This window comes from Pelodiscus sinensis, chromosome 11 (assembly GCF_049634645.1).
Source record: "Pelodiscus sinensis isolate JC-2024 chromosome 11, ASM4963464v1, whole genome shotgun sequence".
Classification (NCBI taxonomy): domain Eukaryota; kingdom Metazoa; phylum Chordata; order Testudines; family Trionychidae; genus Pelodiscus; species Pelodiscus sinensis.
In genome coordinates this window covers 28432368-28445396 of record NC_134721.1, presented here as the reverse complement: position 1 = coordinate 28445396, position 13029 = coordinate 28432368, and the positions used below count along the sequence as shown (strand labels likewise).

General features: G+C 38.8%; 1 protein-coding gene across 3 annotated transcripts in view; it reads right to left on the bottom strand.

Moving 5' to 3' along the window:
• Window positions 1-13029, bottom strand: part of ERC2 (ELKS/RAB6-interacting/CAST family member 2) — a 1112164-nt gene that overhangs the window by 512688 nt on the left and 586447 nt on the right. For all 3 annotated transcript variants that reach the window (XM_075938889.1, XM_075938890.1, XM_075938891.1), the window contains one exon: window positions 10984-11119. In XM_075938889.1, the coding sequence (XP_075795004.1) occupies window positions 10984-11119 (136 nt within the window). The remainder of the gene's footprint in view (window positions 1-10983; window positions 11120-13029) is intronic.

Here is a 13029-nt window from a genome sequence, read left to right as displayed (position 1 = left end):
AGCACCTGGGACCCAGAGCAGACCAACTCTGATCTAGATGGACCCATGCCCAGGCTCTGATAATAGGCCCATGGGGTCCAAAAGGGCCATTGAGACAGGCCTGGAGCCTGTAGGGACCAGTTCTGCTGCAATACTGGTACCGGGACCAGATGCACCAAGTGATACTGCTAATGAGCAGAGATGCTCCGGTGCCATGCCTGATGGAAGAGGGAACAGTGCTGAGATCTGGACCTGGAGCCCCTGGATTACCATGTGGACTCCGCTTCTGAGTCAGGGGAGTACTCCGAGGCTGATCATGGCAGGGTGGAGGCAGATGCAGTCAGTGCAGCTGATGGGGCGTGCTTAGCCATCAACTCTAGTTTACCCCAGTGCTAGCGGGGAGGAGGAGGAGGAGGAAGAGGCATGGGCAGGCCCAAGCCCAGAAGACCTTGAACAGAGTCAGTGGTTGCAGTTGCCGGAGTTAGTGGTCGCGGTTGCTGCGCTTCATGTCAGTTGAGACCCTTGTCCTGGTGCCGAGTCGGGTGCTGGGGCATCGGCCGGAGTTGAGGTTGCCATCAGTGCCGGTCCTGTAGGCGGTGCTGCACTCGGGCCCAAAGCACCATGGAAGGCCGTAGTGGAGCGGTGTTTCTTAGGCTCCGGTGTTGGGGCACCCAGTGCCCTAGGCTCTGAATGGCACAAGCCAGGGTCTCGATCCTTTCCCATGGTTGGTGCCAGGGTAGAAGAGGGGGATAGCTCAATCAAATCACTGGCTACCTCGAAAGCCTCCAGGGTCAATGTCTCCTGGAAGTCCCCCAGCAGGCTAGCATCCCGGTGCGGACTTGATCGCTGTCCCAACCAAGAAAGCCTGGGCTCTGCTTGAGGGTGCATGTTTACTCAACTTAAACATGCATCTGGACTGCAAATTTTTAAAAATGATAATAAACAGGTATAATAATCTCAGATATCTATATGTGTTTTGATAATATTTTGTCTTCAAAATGTGAACAGATCTTTTGCTTTATAATAGAGGTTAAATATTTGAAGACTTAATTACACAGCTGAGAAAGCTGTGTATAGATAGCCACATGTTGATCCCATATCTGTAATAAATAACTTCATATTTACTTTAAAATAAAGTTGAAAATGTAAAAGGAATTACTGGTGTGGAGGGTGGTTAAAAGAAAGAGAGGGTACTTACTTACAGCATTCGCTGCAGTCCTTTAGACAGATTACCAATATATCAAGTATTCCTAGGAGCCTATGCACTTTTGGCATTGATGTCAAAGCCCTCCAAAAAACAATGGCTATGATCCCTTTTGCAGTTAAATGTTCAATTAAAAAATGTAGAGCTACAACCTCAACTCCAGCACTGTGCTTTTCCAGTTTATCAATATTACAGTACCAATGGTAGAGCAAGAAATGTATACAACTTTCTATTCCAGTCGAAGATAAAGATATCTGTCAGAAAACCACCATCCCTGTTGTCCTATAGACCAAAACAAGTATATTTCTTGTTCCCATTTGCTGTAAAGAGAAGTATTTGAGAAGTCCCATAGCTATGAAAGACTAGTGTCACCATGAAGTGATTGAGAGATCATCCATGTTGATCACTACAATTTCTGTTCAAGTCATCTGCAAAAATGTTGTCTTTGCAAGGCAAATGAAGAACCAGGGAAGAGAGTAGATGACTACTATGCCATCCTCAAGGTCATACAGCTTCTTGGCAAAATGGACCAGGTCGACTCCTCCCACCCAATTTTCTATAATATATGTTAGAAGCGACATGGATATCTCAGGATTCACACAGGTTTGACCTTGATTTGTGGAAGGAAAGCTCTGAAATATAAGAAACCTTAATTTTCAGGACATTTTTCTGAAGGTCCCTCCATTTTATACCAATCCAAAAATTACACCTGAAGTATCAATTAAAGCCAAGAGCTAAGGGAGATTGAAGTGAATTCCCGCAGTAGACATAGTTGGCCACCATCTACCACAAGAAGGGAGAGTCTAGAACCTTCTGAGACATGATCACTAAGTTCTGGAAATTGTCAAGCCAAGGAAGATACTCAATTCTGAACCATCTTTGAAGGTGCCTCATCCTGAGTCAAGTCAAAGGTATTGTATATGCACACTATGCCATGAGACTTATAAGTTTCAGGAAGAAACTGATGTTGTTGTGAGGCTGAGGTTTCACAGTAACAATATATTGAGTTCTGAATTTCTTGAAACCTGTCACATAGCAAGTAAGCAGTTGTAGTTGCAATTAAGGACAGAACCTCTCTCCCTGCTCCATCTGTGCAAACTAGCTAGAAACCCAGCTAACTGATTTTCAGAGGGTTCCTCTAGGGCAGCAACTGTCAGTCTTTCCAGATTATTTCACCCCTTACAGGAATCTTATTTGTCTTGCACAACCCCAAGTTATGCCTCACTTGCTTATAAAAGCAGGTATAAAAATACAAAACTGTCATCGCATACTATTACTGAATATTTTTTCATTTTTTACATTATAATTATAAAATACATCAACTAAAATATAAATATACTTACATTCCGGTGTAAAGTATATAGAGCAGTATAAACAAATTATTTTCTGCATGAAATTTGAGTTTGTTCTGACTTCGTTAATGGTTTTAATGTATCCCTGTTGTAAAACTAGGTAAAAATCAAGATGAGTTGATGTGCCCCCAGAAGATTTCTCATTATACCCAGAGGTATATGTGCCTGCTTGAGAACTGGTGCGGTAGGGAATTTCGAACTACCCCAGGGCCAGCTTTATGCTCTTGCTCACCAACTCCTTCTCAGTTCCCAGTGTAGGAGCCCTGATTGGTTTGGGGGGAGAGCGATAGAGCCAGAGCTACAGGATATGTCCTGAACTGTCACATCAGACCCTTGGAGCCACAGCCAGGTAGCTATGATCTCACATATTATCAAGACTCAATTACACTTGATCAAAGAATTTTAGGTCACTCTTTACATCAAGGTTGCATTTATAAATGGTTTATAAAAGGTTAATAAATTATTAACAGATGTTATGAGCATATTACAGACAGCAGTAATATGTGTTGTAAGCACATCCAGTAGAAGGTGTTACAGATAGCTATAAGCCACATGACAAAGCAACATACTGATTGATGGGATTCTATAGGAATGTATAACAATTGATTTACCATGCATTAAAACATCTATTAATAATTTATTAACTATTTATATGCTATTTATAAATGGAAACTTAATATAAAGATTGACTATGCTTTCCATTTTATCTGATTGTTAGTTGAGGCAATGCTAAAATCACAGCCATGACTTCACCATGTGCCCTTTCCACTGTAAAGAGTTTAAACCAAAGCCACCCAGGCTCAAAATCTCTCTGCTGATAGAAATATTATCATGCCTTCCAAATGATAACACATATCCATATTCCAGCGGTGAGCTAATTGCTCATTGGGAGAGAAAATGAGTTGACACAAGTTATCTCATTATAATCTAATTTGTTTAGACTAAGTATCAATTTAGAACAGAAATATTAAAAATTCAGTGTGTTCACACATTTAATCAAAAGCTTAGAGGCTTGCAGAAAGCAGCTATCTTGCAGCTCTTCAGTCAGATTAAAATATTTAATATGACTAGGTGCTAAAGATGTAAGTCAAAATTACCTTCAGTCAGATGCCTCAGATGTCAATCAAAATAACCTCTACGCTGGTGCCAGTGCTCTGGGTCAGTCTAGGCTTTTCAATAATCACAGTCATTTGCATTTCCAAAAGATCTCCATTTCGCATTTCAAAGATTTCTTTTACATTTGACAATGATTTCTATAAGTTTTTAATGCCTCTCTTATTTGCTTTTGAACCCTTGCCCATTAACCCAATGGGCTTTGCACACCTAATCAATGAAATGACAGCCAGTCTACTCCATTTATGAAGTGGGCAACTAAGGGAGGACACATCCAGTCCGGTGAACCCAACACAGACATCAACAAGGAGTAGACAAAAAGAAGCTGGAGCCAGGAGTGAGGAAAGATTAACAAGATGGCCAGTCAGCAATAGGTACTACTAAAGCCAGGATAAAACTCAGATTTCATTGGAACAGGACACAATGATTGGCCCTGATGATCAGCCTACTTATGGGTTATATTGTGCCATAGTAAAAAGCAGTGTTGAGCTGTTTCTCCCTAGAAGATACACTGATAAGGACTGACACCAGAATCTGTCTCAGAGGTTCAGGCAGACAGATGCTGTGGGTCTGCTTCTAAGGCCTTTGTATAGTTCAGGATATCACCAAGTCCCAGGGAGCCAGCTAGCTCTGCTGGCTAGTGCATTGCGATGGGAAGGGGAAAAGCTGTGACATCATCTCCTTTTCACTTCTAAGGGAATAGAGATAGAACAGTCCAGCACACTCCCCAAATGCATGGACTGCAACTGCCCAAAGGGAGTTGGAAGCTCATTGTATCCCAACCCTTCACATGTGTACCAAGGACCATGCAGAGTCTCACTCTCCGTGATGGTACGACTCTGATCAAGATACCCTATAATGTTTTCTAGATAAATAAAGATTTGGCATCGATTGACTTGTTCACATTGGTGAACATCTCCTTCAAAATGCTCAGATCCTTTAACTTTCAGTCAAGTCAGAAAACACCTAGTGCAGTGTTTCTCAAAGTGGTCTGCAGACCCACTCTGAGACAGCTGCTACTGGGCTGCCCAGGTTTGTTTACTTACTACCTCTGCAGCCACGGAGCCTCGTGGCTCCCATTGGCTGTGGTTCGCTGGTTGCAGCAAACGGGAACCACAGAAAGCACCCCGGCCACTGCTTCTGCGGTTCCCCTTGGCTGCAAATGGTGAACTAACGACAATGGGAACAGCGAGACTCCATGGCTATGGAACCGGTAAGTAATCAAACCGGAATGGCCTGGGAGCAGCTTTCTCAGAGTGGGTCAACAGTGAAAAAGTCTCAGAGGGATAGCCATGTTAGTCTGTAACTTTAAAACCTAGTAGTCCTGTGGCACCTTAGAGACTAACAAAAATATATAGAATCATGAACTCCCGTGAGTAAAACCTGCCATGAAAGCTCTCTTTATTTTTGTTAGTCTCTAAGGTGCCACAGGACTCCTCGTTACCAACTGTGAAGTCACAGTGAAGGATCAGTGCAAAAGTAAGGTCTAAAAGAGAGTAACCTCTTTTATTGTTTTGTCACATCTTTTAACGCCTTTTTCATCTGTAAATCACTATCCTAGGGCTGTGTCTACATTGGCGCCCTTTTCTGTAAAAGGGATGCTAATGAGACCAGTCGGAATTGCAAATTCCACAGGGGATTTAAATATCCCCCGCGGCATTTGCTTGAACATGGCTGCCGCTTTTTTTCCGGCTCGGGGTTTTGCCGGAGAAAAGCGCCAGTCTAGACGGGATCTTGTGGAAAATAAGCCCTTTTCCAGAAGATCCCTTATTCCTACTTGAAAATAAGCCCTTTTCCGCAAGATCCGTTATTCCTTCTTTCAAGTAGGAATAAGGGATCTTCCAGAAAAGGGCTTATTTTCCACAAGATCCCGTCTAGACTGGCGCTTTTCTCCGGCAAAACCCCGAGCCGGAAAAAAGCGGCAGCCATGTTCATGCAAATGCCGTGGGGGATTTGCAATTCCGACTGGTCTCATTAGCATCACTTTTATGGAAAAGGGCGCCAGTGTAGACACAGCCAAGGGCTGTGTCTACACTGGGCCACTTATTCCGGAAAATCAGCCGCTTTTCCAGAATAAGCTGCGAGCTGTCTACACTGGCCCTTGAATTTCCGGAAAAGCAACGATGCTCTACTGTACAAAACCAGCCGCTATTCCGGAAAAACTATTCTGCTCTCGCTCAGGCATAAGTCCTTATTCCAGAACACTGTTCCAGAAAAGGCCCAGTGTAGACAGCCCAGTAGTCTTTTCCGGAAAAAAGCCCCGATCGCGAAAATGGCGATCGGGGCTCTTTTCTGGAAAAGCGCATCTACATTGGCCACAGACGCTTTTCCGGAAAAAGGGCTTTTCCGGAAAAGCAGCCTGCCAATGTAGACACTCCTTTTCTGGAAAAACTGAAAACGGAATTGTATTCCATTTTAAGCTGTTCCGGAAATTCATGCCAGTGTAGACACAGCCTAGGTGAATAAACCTTTTAAGGTTACAGAAAGTTAAGGACCTTTCCATTCAGGAAAAGGTCATTCAGTTTCTCTGAACAATTGTATAAGACTTCCTCCTCTTTTTTTTACCTATAATATGACACACATACTATTATTAGGTATATTGCTGTTTGTAGAATCAAGTATTCAAAGGTTGTAAACATATCCTGGACTGAAACACTGCATCTTTTCATTTTGATAAAAATAACCATAATTTGTACATTCATTCTCAAGATAACTGTGTTCTATTATACAGGAATTGCCACATTATGGCTGACATTTATTTCTACCTCATATACTCTTCTAAATTAGAAATGTAAATGAAAAAAATCAATTCATATAAAGAAGATTAATATTTAAAAATTGTTTTAATATTTCATAATTAATTACTAGGCAAATGTTTAATAGCAATTGAGTTGTAAAAGAGGGCTATATCTGAGACAGAGTTTATTCTTTGAAAATTTATCCAAGATATCATTCTGGTCCTATTTAATAGGCATATTATAATTATATACAAGAAGATAAAATGAGACACAAAAGCTCCACATGGTGTTCTCAGAGGGTACCACATCAAAGACACAGAAAGAGATTTCTGAAACTATGTTCTAGTGAAAGTTTCCTCAACAGCCTTCTAAACTATCAATGGCAAAAATAAAGCTCTCTTGGGCTATCAAATGAGATTCTCTTTACTGGGATAAATTAACTTCTAAAAACTAATTCAGTGCTCTAAATCAGGGATTGGCAACCTTCTCAAACCAAAGAGCTAAGCTACAACAAATTTCAGAACAAATCATCAAAAAGAACCGTATAAGAATGCCCATTTGCATGATTGAAAATATACAACTTAATATTACTAATAATTGACATGATTAATAATAGCATAAATTAAACATTGTATTCAAGGACTTTATTTAATGGGGCTTCTGCTGCTGCATATTTTCGCACATTTCTTTGAAGTTTATATTATAACTGGTCAAATTCAGCTTCATGCATGCATTCAGGCTGTCTTCTGTCAATCTTGAACACAAATTATCTTTGATGTGTGGAGACAAACATTGAAAGTAAGGCAAAGCTGACATTCTGCATGGTGTTGTATGTGACAGGAAATTCTTTCCAAATTTGCAGAATCAGATTATCATCATGCTCCAGTTTCTTCATGTCAGCCCATTTGTGCAGTTTTGTCAATTCTGCACACTGTTGAACAAGGCATTGTAAATCAGAATTCAGCTTCAGGAATTTTTCCACCCAGATATCTGACTCCTTGAAATCTGTTATTTCCATTTCCAAATCGCTAACTGAGATGCCTGGATTGATTGTCAAATCCAGTTCTTCAAGGGAGGCTTTATGGGACACACCATAAACTTAAACAGAGCACTGTACTTGCAAAAGTCAACAAAATGAGACTTGACATCTGGAGCTCAGAAACAAACCTGGCAGCTACTGTTATTTGGATTCTCTCTCTGATATGAATCATGAAACATTTATAATCTTTCAAAATGTCCAGTCTGCCCATCTCAATATCTTTGATGAAGACAGTCAATTTTGACTTAAATCCAAACACTGCCTGCTGCAGAGTCAGGACTGTATTTCCTTGCCCTTGTAGCTTAAGATTCAATTCATTCTAATGACAAGTAATGTCGACGAGATAGTAAAACTTGAGCAACCAGTTTGAAAGCTCGGTGTGTTTGACACCCTTCATACCCAATAACAACTTAATCTTGTTAATGCAAGTGGTAAAATGAGACAAAACTTTGCCATGATATAACCAGCGAACATTGTGCATTAGTAGATCAGGGTATTCAGAATCTACTTCCTCGAGCAATGACTGAAATTAACGGTGATTTAGGGCTCAAGCAAGAATCCAATTGAAAATGCTAATGACAAGTCCCATTAAATTTCTGAGTTCAGTTCTAGAAGATTGCGCACAAAGTGCCTCCTGATGCACAGTGCAAAGTTCAAAAGCAGGCAATTTAGCTGTTCTGAGAAGAGTAATGAATCCTCAGTATTTGCTGACCATGCTGGGTGCACAGCCCGTGCACACAGACATAAAATTAGCCAACTATATTTCTTTCTCATTTACAAAGTTCATCACAGTTGTAAGAATGTCTTCACCCTTGTTTGATTTTTCATTGGTAATATCTCCGTCACTTCTTCGTGCACAGCATTTCCACAAATATATCATCCCAGAACACACAACTGATTAACATCACATACGTTGGTTGTCTTGTCCAAAGCAAATGAAAAATAAGTAGCTATACTCAAATTTTGTATTTTTTCCTTGTCAATTTGATAAGCCATTTTCACAGCTCTGTCATGAACTGTTTTTGCTGATAATGGCATGTCTTGAATTTTCTGTAAGATTTTGGACTTCTTGTAAAACTCGTCAAATAGTTTATGACCAATTTTTAGCATGCATCTATTAACATAATCCCTGTCAGTGAAAGGCTTCCCCTCTCGAATAATGCTGTATGAGCCTGCAAAACTTGTGGGCTACATCTACACTGGCATGATTTTCTGGAAATGCTTTTAACGGAAAAGTTTTCCGTTAAAAGCATTTTTGGAAAAGCGCGTCTAGATTGGCAGGACGCTTTTCCGCAAAAGCACTTTTTGCGGAAAAGCATCCGTGGCCAATCTAGACGCGCTTTTGTGCAAAAAAGCCCCAATGGCCATTTTAGCCATCGGGGCTTTTTTGCGTAAAACAGTACTGTGCTCTACACTGGCCCTCTTGTGCAAATGATTTGCGCAAGAGGGCTTTTGCCCAAACGGGAGCAACACAGTATTTCCGCAAGAACACTGACGCTCTTACATGAGATTGTCAGTGTTCTTGCGGAAATTCAAGCGGCCAGTGTAGACAGCTGGCAAGTTTTTCTGCAAAAGCAGATGATTTTGCAGAAAAACTTGCCAGTCTAGACACAGCCATGGAGTTTAAGCTTCCACCTTTTTCTGACCATGCCAGCAGGCTATTTTGTCCAATGTTCATTTTTCTCTGAAGCTTCTCACAATCTTTTTTTCGTGCATCTCCCTCAGATATTTTGTAGCAAACGCCACATATTTTGTTATGATTTTTGTTTGTTTGTTTGTGTACAGTCTCTCACTACAAATGAGACAGACCTATATACAAATGCATACAAGTCTGTCCATTCTTTTTGAAAATTTCAGTACATGTCATCTCTCTTTCTCTTTGCCATTTTTACTGTTGGGGGTTACAGAGCTCACTATCATGTATGATAATAGAAAGATTTATTGACCAATTAAATGAAAAGTGCATATGCATGACCCCCAACAAGTGGAGAGAATGGATGGTTGTTAAAATGAACAGTTAAAGGTGAAATAAACAAAAAAGTCATCTTGACATGAGTAATGTCATGTTTTTAAAATTTTGAATTAATTTTTCATTTTAATTTAAAAAGTTGTGTGTATTGTGGGAATGACAAAAGAGTCAAATTTGGTTCCATACTGAGCCATATTTGGCTCTAGAGCCATAGGTTGCAGACCCCTGCTCTAAATGGTCATTCTGTACTATATAAACCTAATATTATCCTTATAAATTACATGGTCCATGGTAAACCTACATACATATCAAGATTTATTTAAAAATATCTTACATGGTATACTGCAGTACAGTATATAACACTGTCATTTATAACATTTCCAAGACCCTGGGTGATATATGATGTCCTATAACTGATTCTAAAATACCTAGTAGCTGCAGAGCCAACATTAGTTCATAAATAATGGTGGTAAATTCTCCATATTGCACACAGACACAGTGGAAACACAATACAGTACAAAGCACATGAGGGCCAAATTTGATCATTAGACAACATTCAGGGAGCCATTACACCATCAGATCAAGCAAAATAGAACCTGGTGTACTGAAATTTAAATGTGTCTGTGTATACTGATTCCAGGTATGCCCATGTGGTTCACAGAATTTTGTAATATTAGATACTTTTGATCAAAGGGGTTTTTTTAGTCAACTGTCAGAGAAGGCTAAATAATAACTGTAATGAAGGTATCCAAATAGTGTATTAGTCTTTGGTACAATATCAGTTTTTTCTGTACACAATTTTATCATTACATTGTATCAGCTGATTTATCTTGCAGGATATTTCTCTGAATTTTGATTATCCATTAACTGTATAAGCTCTTCTGAAACCAAAGTAACAATCTGTCTTTAAAAATGAGAAGCTATTAGTTCATAAAATCTCTGTTTTTCCCTTGTGATAGCATTTTTTTTAAAATCTCCATTTATGAAAGAATAATATAATGCTTACCCTTTTATAATTATTTTACAGGGGAAAATACAAACAAAAAATACATCCACATTCCTTTCATTTTGAAATGTCAGGAAATTGAATACATTTCTTTCATTTACACCAAATGGAAAATGATGTTACTCTGAAGAGAAGACCAATACATACCTCTCAGCAGTCCTCCAAATTACTATAATTAAAAAGGGTCAAATAGGTATATTCAGGTGCAGAATTTGGTACAAGGTGTGCAAGTGAAATGAAAGGGAGAGAGAGATGTCCGGCGATAGTGAAAGATTTGAAATTCCCAATTCAAATCAAGAAGATAGCATTTCATATCTATGTTCAATATTTAATGTATTTAGCAAATTCTCATTCAGAGACTTTTTATTTTGCATTATATGGAAGATCTCTTTCAAGTACATATTGGACCTAATCTCATGAGGTTATCAGTGCCTCATCTGATGAGAGATGAGCGATCATTGTGTTTCAAGATCAGACCCATTATTCATCTTTGAAACAACACATGAATTGGAAAATACTTTTTCTGGCAATTTTTGAAGTGTAATAAACCAACATACAATTACGAATTAATAAATCAACTCACCTGCAAGTGCTGAGAGTTGTCTGTCATATTGTCTTCTCGCCTACGAACTTCTTCCAGTAACTGAGCATTCTTCTTTTTTTCCATTTGTTGATTGTGCTTCAGGTTGGCCACTTTCTTGTTTTGATCTTTCATATGTCTAAAAATGCCATATATATACCTGTTAACTCTGATGGCTTCATTCACATATTTCTTGCTACAATCTAAACTTGTGAATATGATTTACCACCAAATACAGTTATTTTGCATGTCAGATTTAAAAATACTATTTTATTCTGTTTTTTAAAATGGCATATCAAAATGATCTAGATGAAATTAAATTTCCAGTGATAAAACAAATATTCTGGCCCATAGATTATTTTCATCTTTGAAACCATCTCACAAGACATATTCCAAACACTCTTTTTGCTAAAAAAAAATGTATACTCTCATGATACTGCTATTACATAACATAACATTTTTTCAAAGGATCTTTCGTATGTTTGGCTGATACTGCATTTGTTATGAAACTGCCTTTTTCCCCTTCTTTTTCCACTCCATACCCCATCCCCCGTTTTTTTTTTTTAACTGGACCTTTAATAACTCCATTGATCTGAAGAAGTGGGTTGTGCCCATGAAAACTCATGATGCCACCTACATGTTTTGTTAGTCTTTAAGGTGCTGCTAGTCTATTTGTTGTTTTTTAAGTTTTTTCAAAAAACTGATAATGGGCCACATCTTACAGTCTTCACAATTTTGCCTGAATTAGTATTATAAAATTGGGCCTTACAGTGATAGTTAATTATTAAGATACATGGAAGAAATAGATAAATTATACTGAAAGTTCCAGCAGTGCTGTTTGCTCAAATCTGCTGCACATTCATATTTTTACAATTTGTTTAGAGATGGTTTTGAGGGAGAAGAGGGTGGAAAGGAAAGACAAGATAGAGCTCCAAAGCATAAACATATTATTAAGAATGAAGGATGTCCTTCGAAATATCTTACTAAAAAATATAAACCAGAGGTGCCTTATGATTTTTAAATGCCATAATTCTGATTTCTACAAAGGAATTAGATAAATAATTAAATTCCTTGTTAGCATTTCATGAAACCAGAAACATTTTCTCGGAATTAAATATTCTGACCTCAACTGAAGCTAAAATTGGTGTACAATTGTTTCAGAGTAGACTCATATTTTACTATGAATACTATTTATTAAAATATTAAGAATTCTCCTGCTTTTTGCACTAAGAACATTTCCCTGGATGAATGAGATAAAACATTTTTTGCCATATATCCTACATCATCAGGCACTGTCACATCAAGGTTTAAAAAAAATGGTTAAAGCAGTGTTTTCTACCTCTTTGGGTTCCTAGATATTATTTTCTTTGACTTTCTTTTGATTCTGAGGAATTCTCTTCCTTTTATCTAAATAATAAAAAGTCATGTGCAGATTCCTAATGAGATCTACACACTAATCCTTTTTTGCCCAATGAAGGGGATACATTCTAGTGCCAATAAGGAAATTTCCCAGTTGCTTCTACAGACTTTTAAAAAAGGTCAAGTTACGATGCATGTTTGCCTCACAGACACTGGAATGCTACAGCAACTGGTCCATCTTTTATCATTTAATTTACATTTTCTACTGACGGTGGCACCTATTCCCACAATGAGTCCTGTCATTTGTTATTTACACTACAAACCTTCCTGTGAAAGAAATAGCAGTGTTAGCATGTTTTTGTGTGTGTGTGGGGGGGGGGGGGAAGGGTTTAAAGCACATTAGGAAAGAATGGCATCAAACAAATTTGTAAGTACAGCACCACAATACAGCACTACTGATCAGCTACAGGAGACAAAAACATTTGACATGGATTTAATCAGACTGTCAGTTATTAGATGTCTGGGACTACATGGCAGATAAACAGTGAAGGTAGCCCCGTTTATTCCATAATTACCAGCAGGGGGAGAAGGAGTTCCACCAGATCTTTTTCCCTCCAAGTCCTCCCAGCACACCTATTGTTGGGACCTCAGCATATGTGGGAACTTTCATCAGCTTCCCCTTCCATCCAG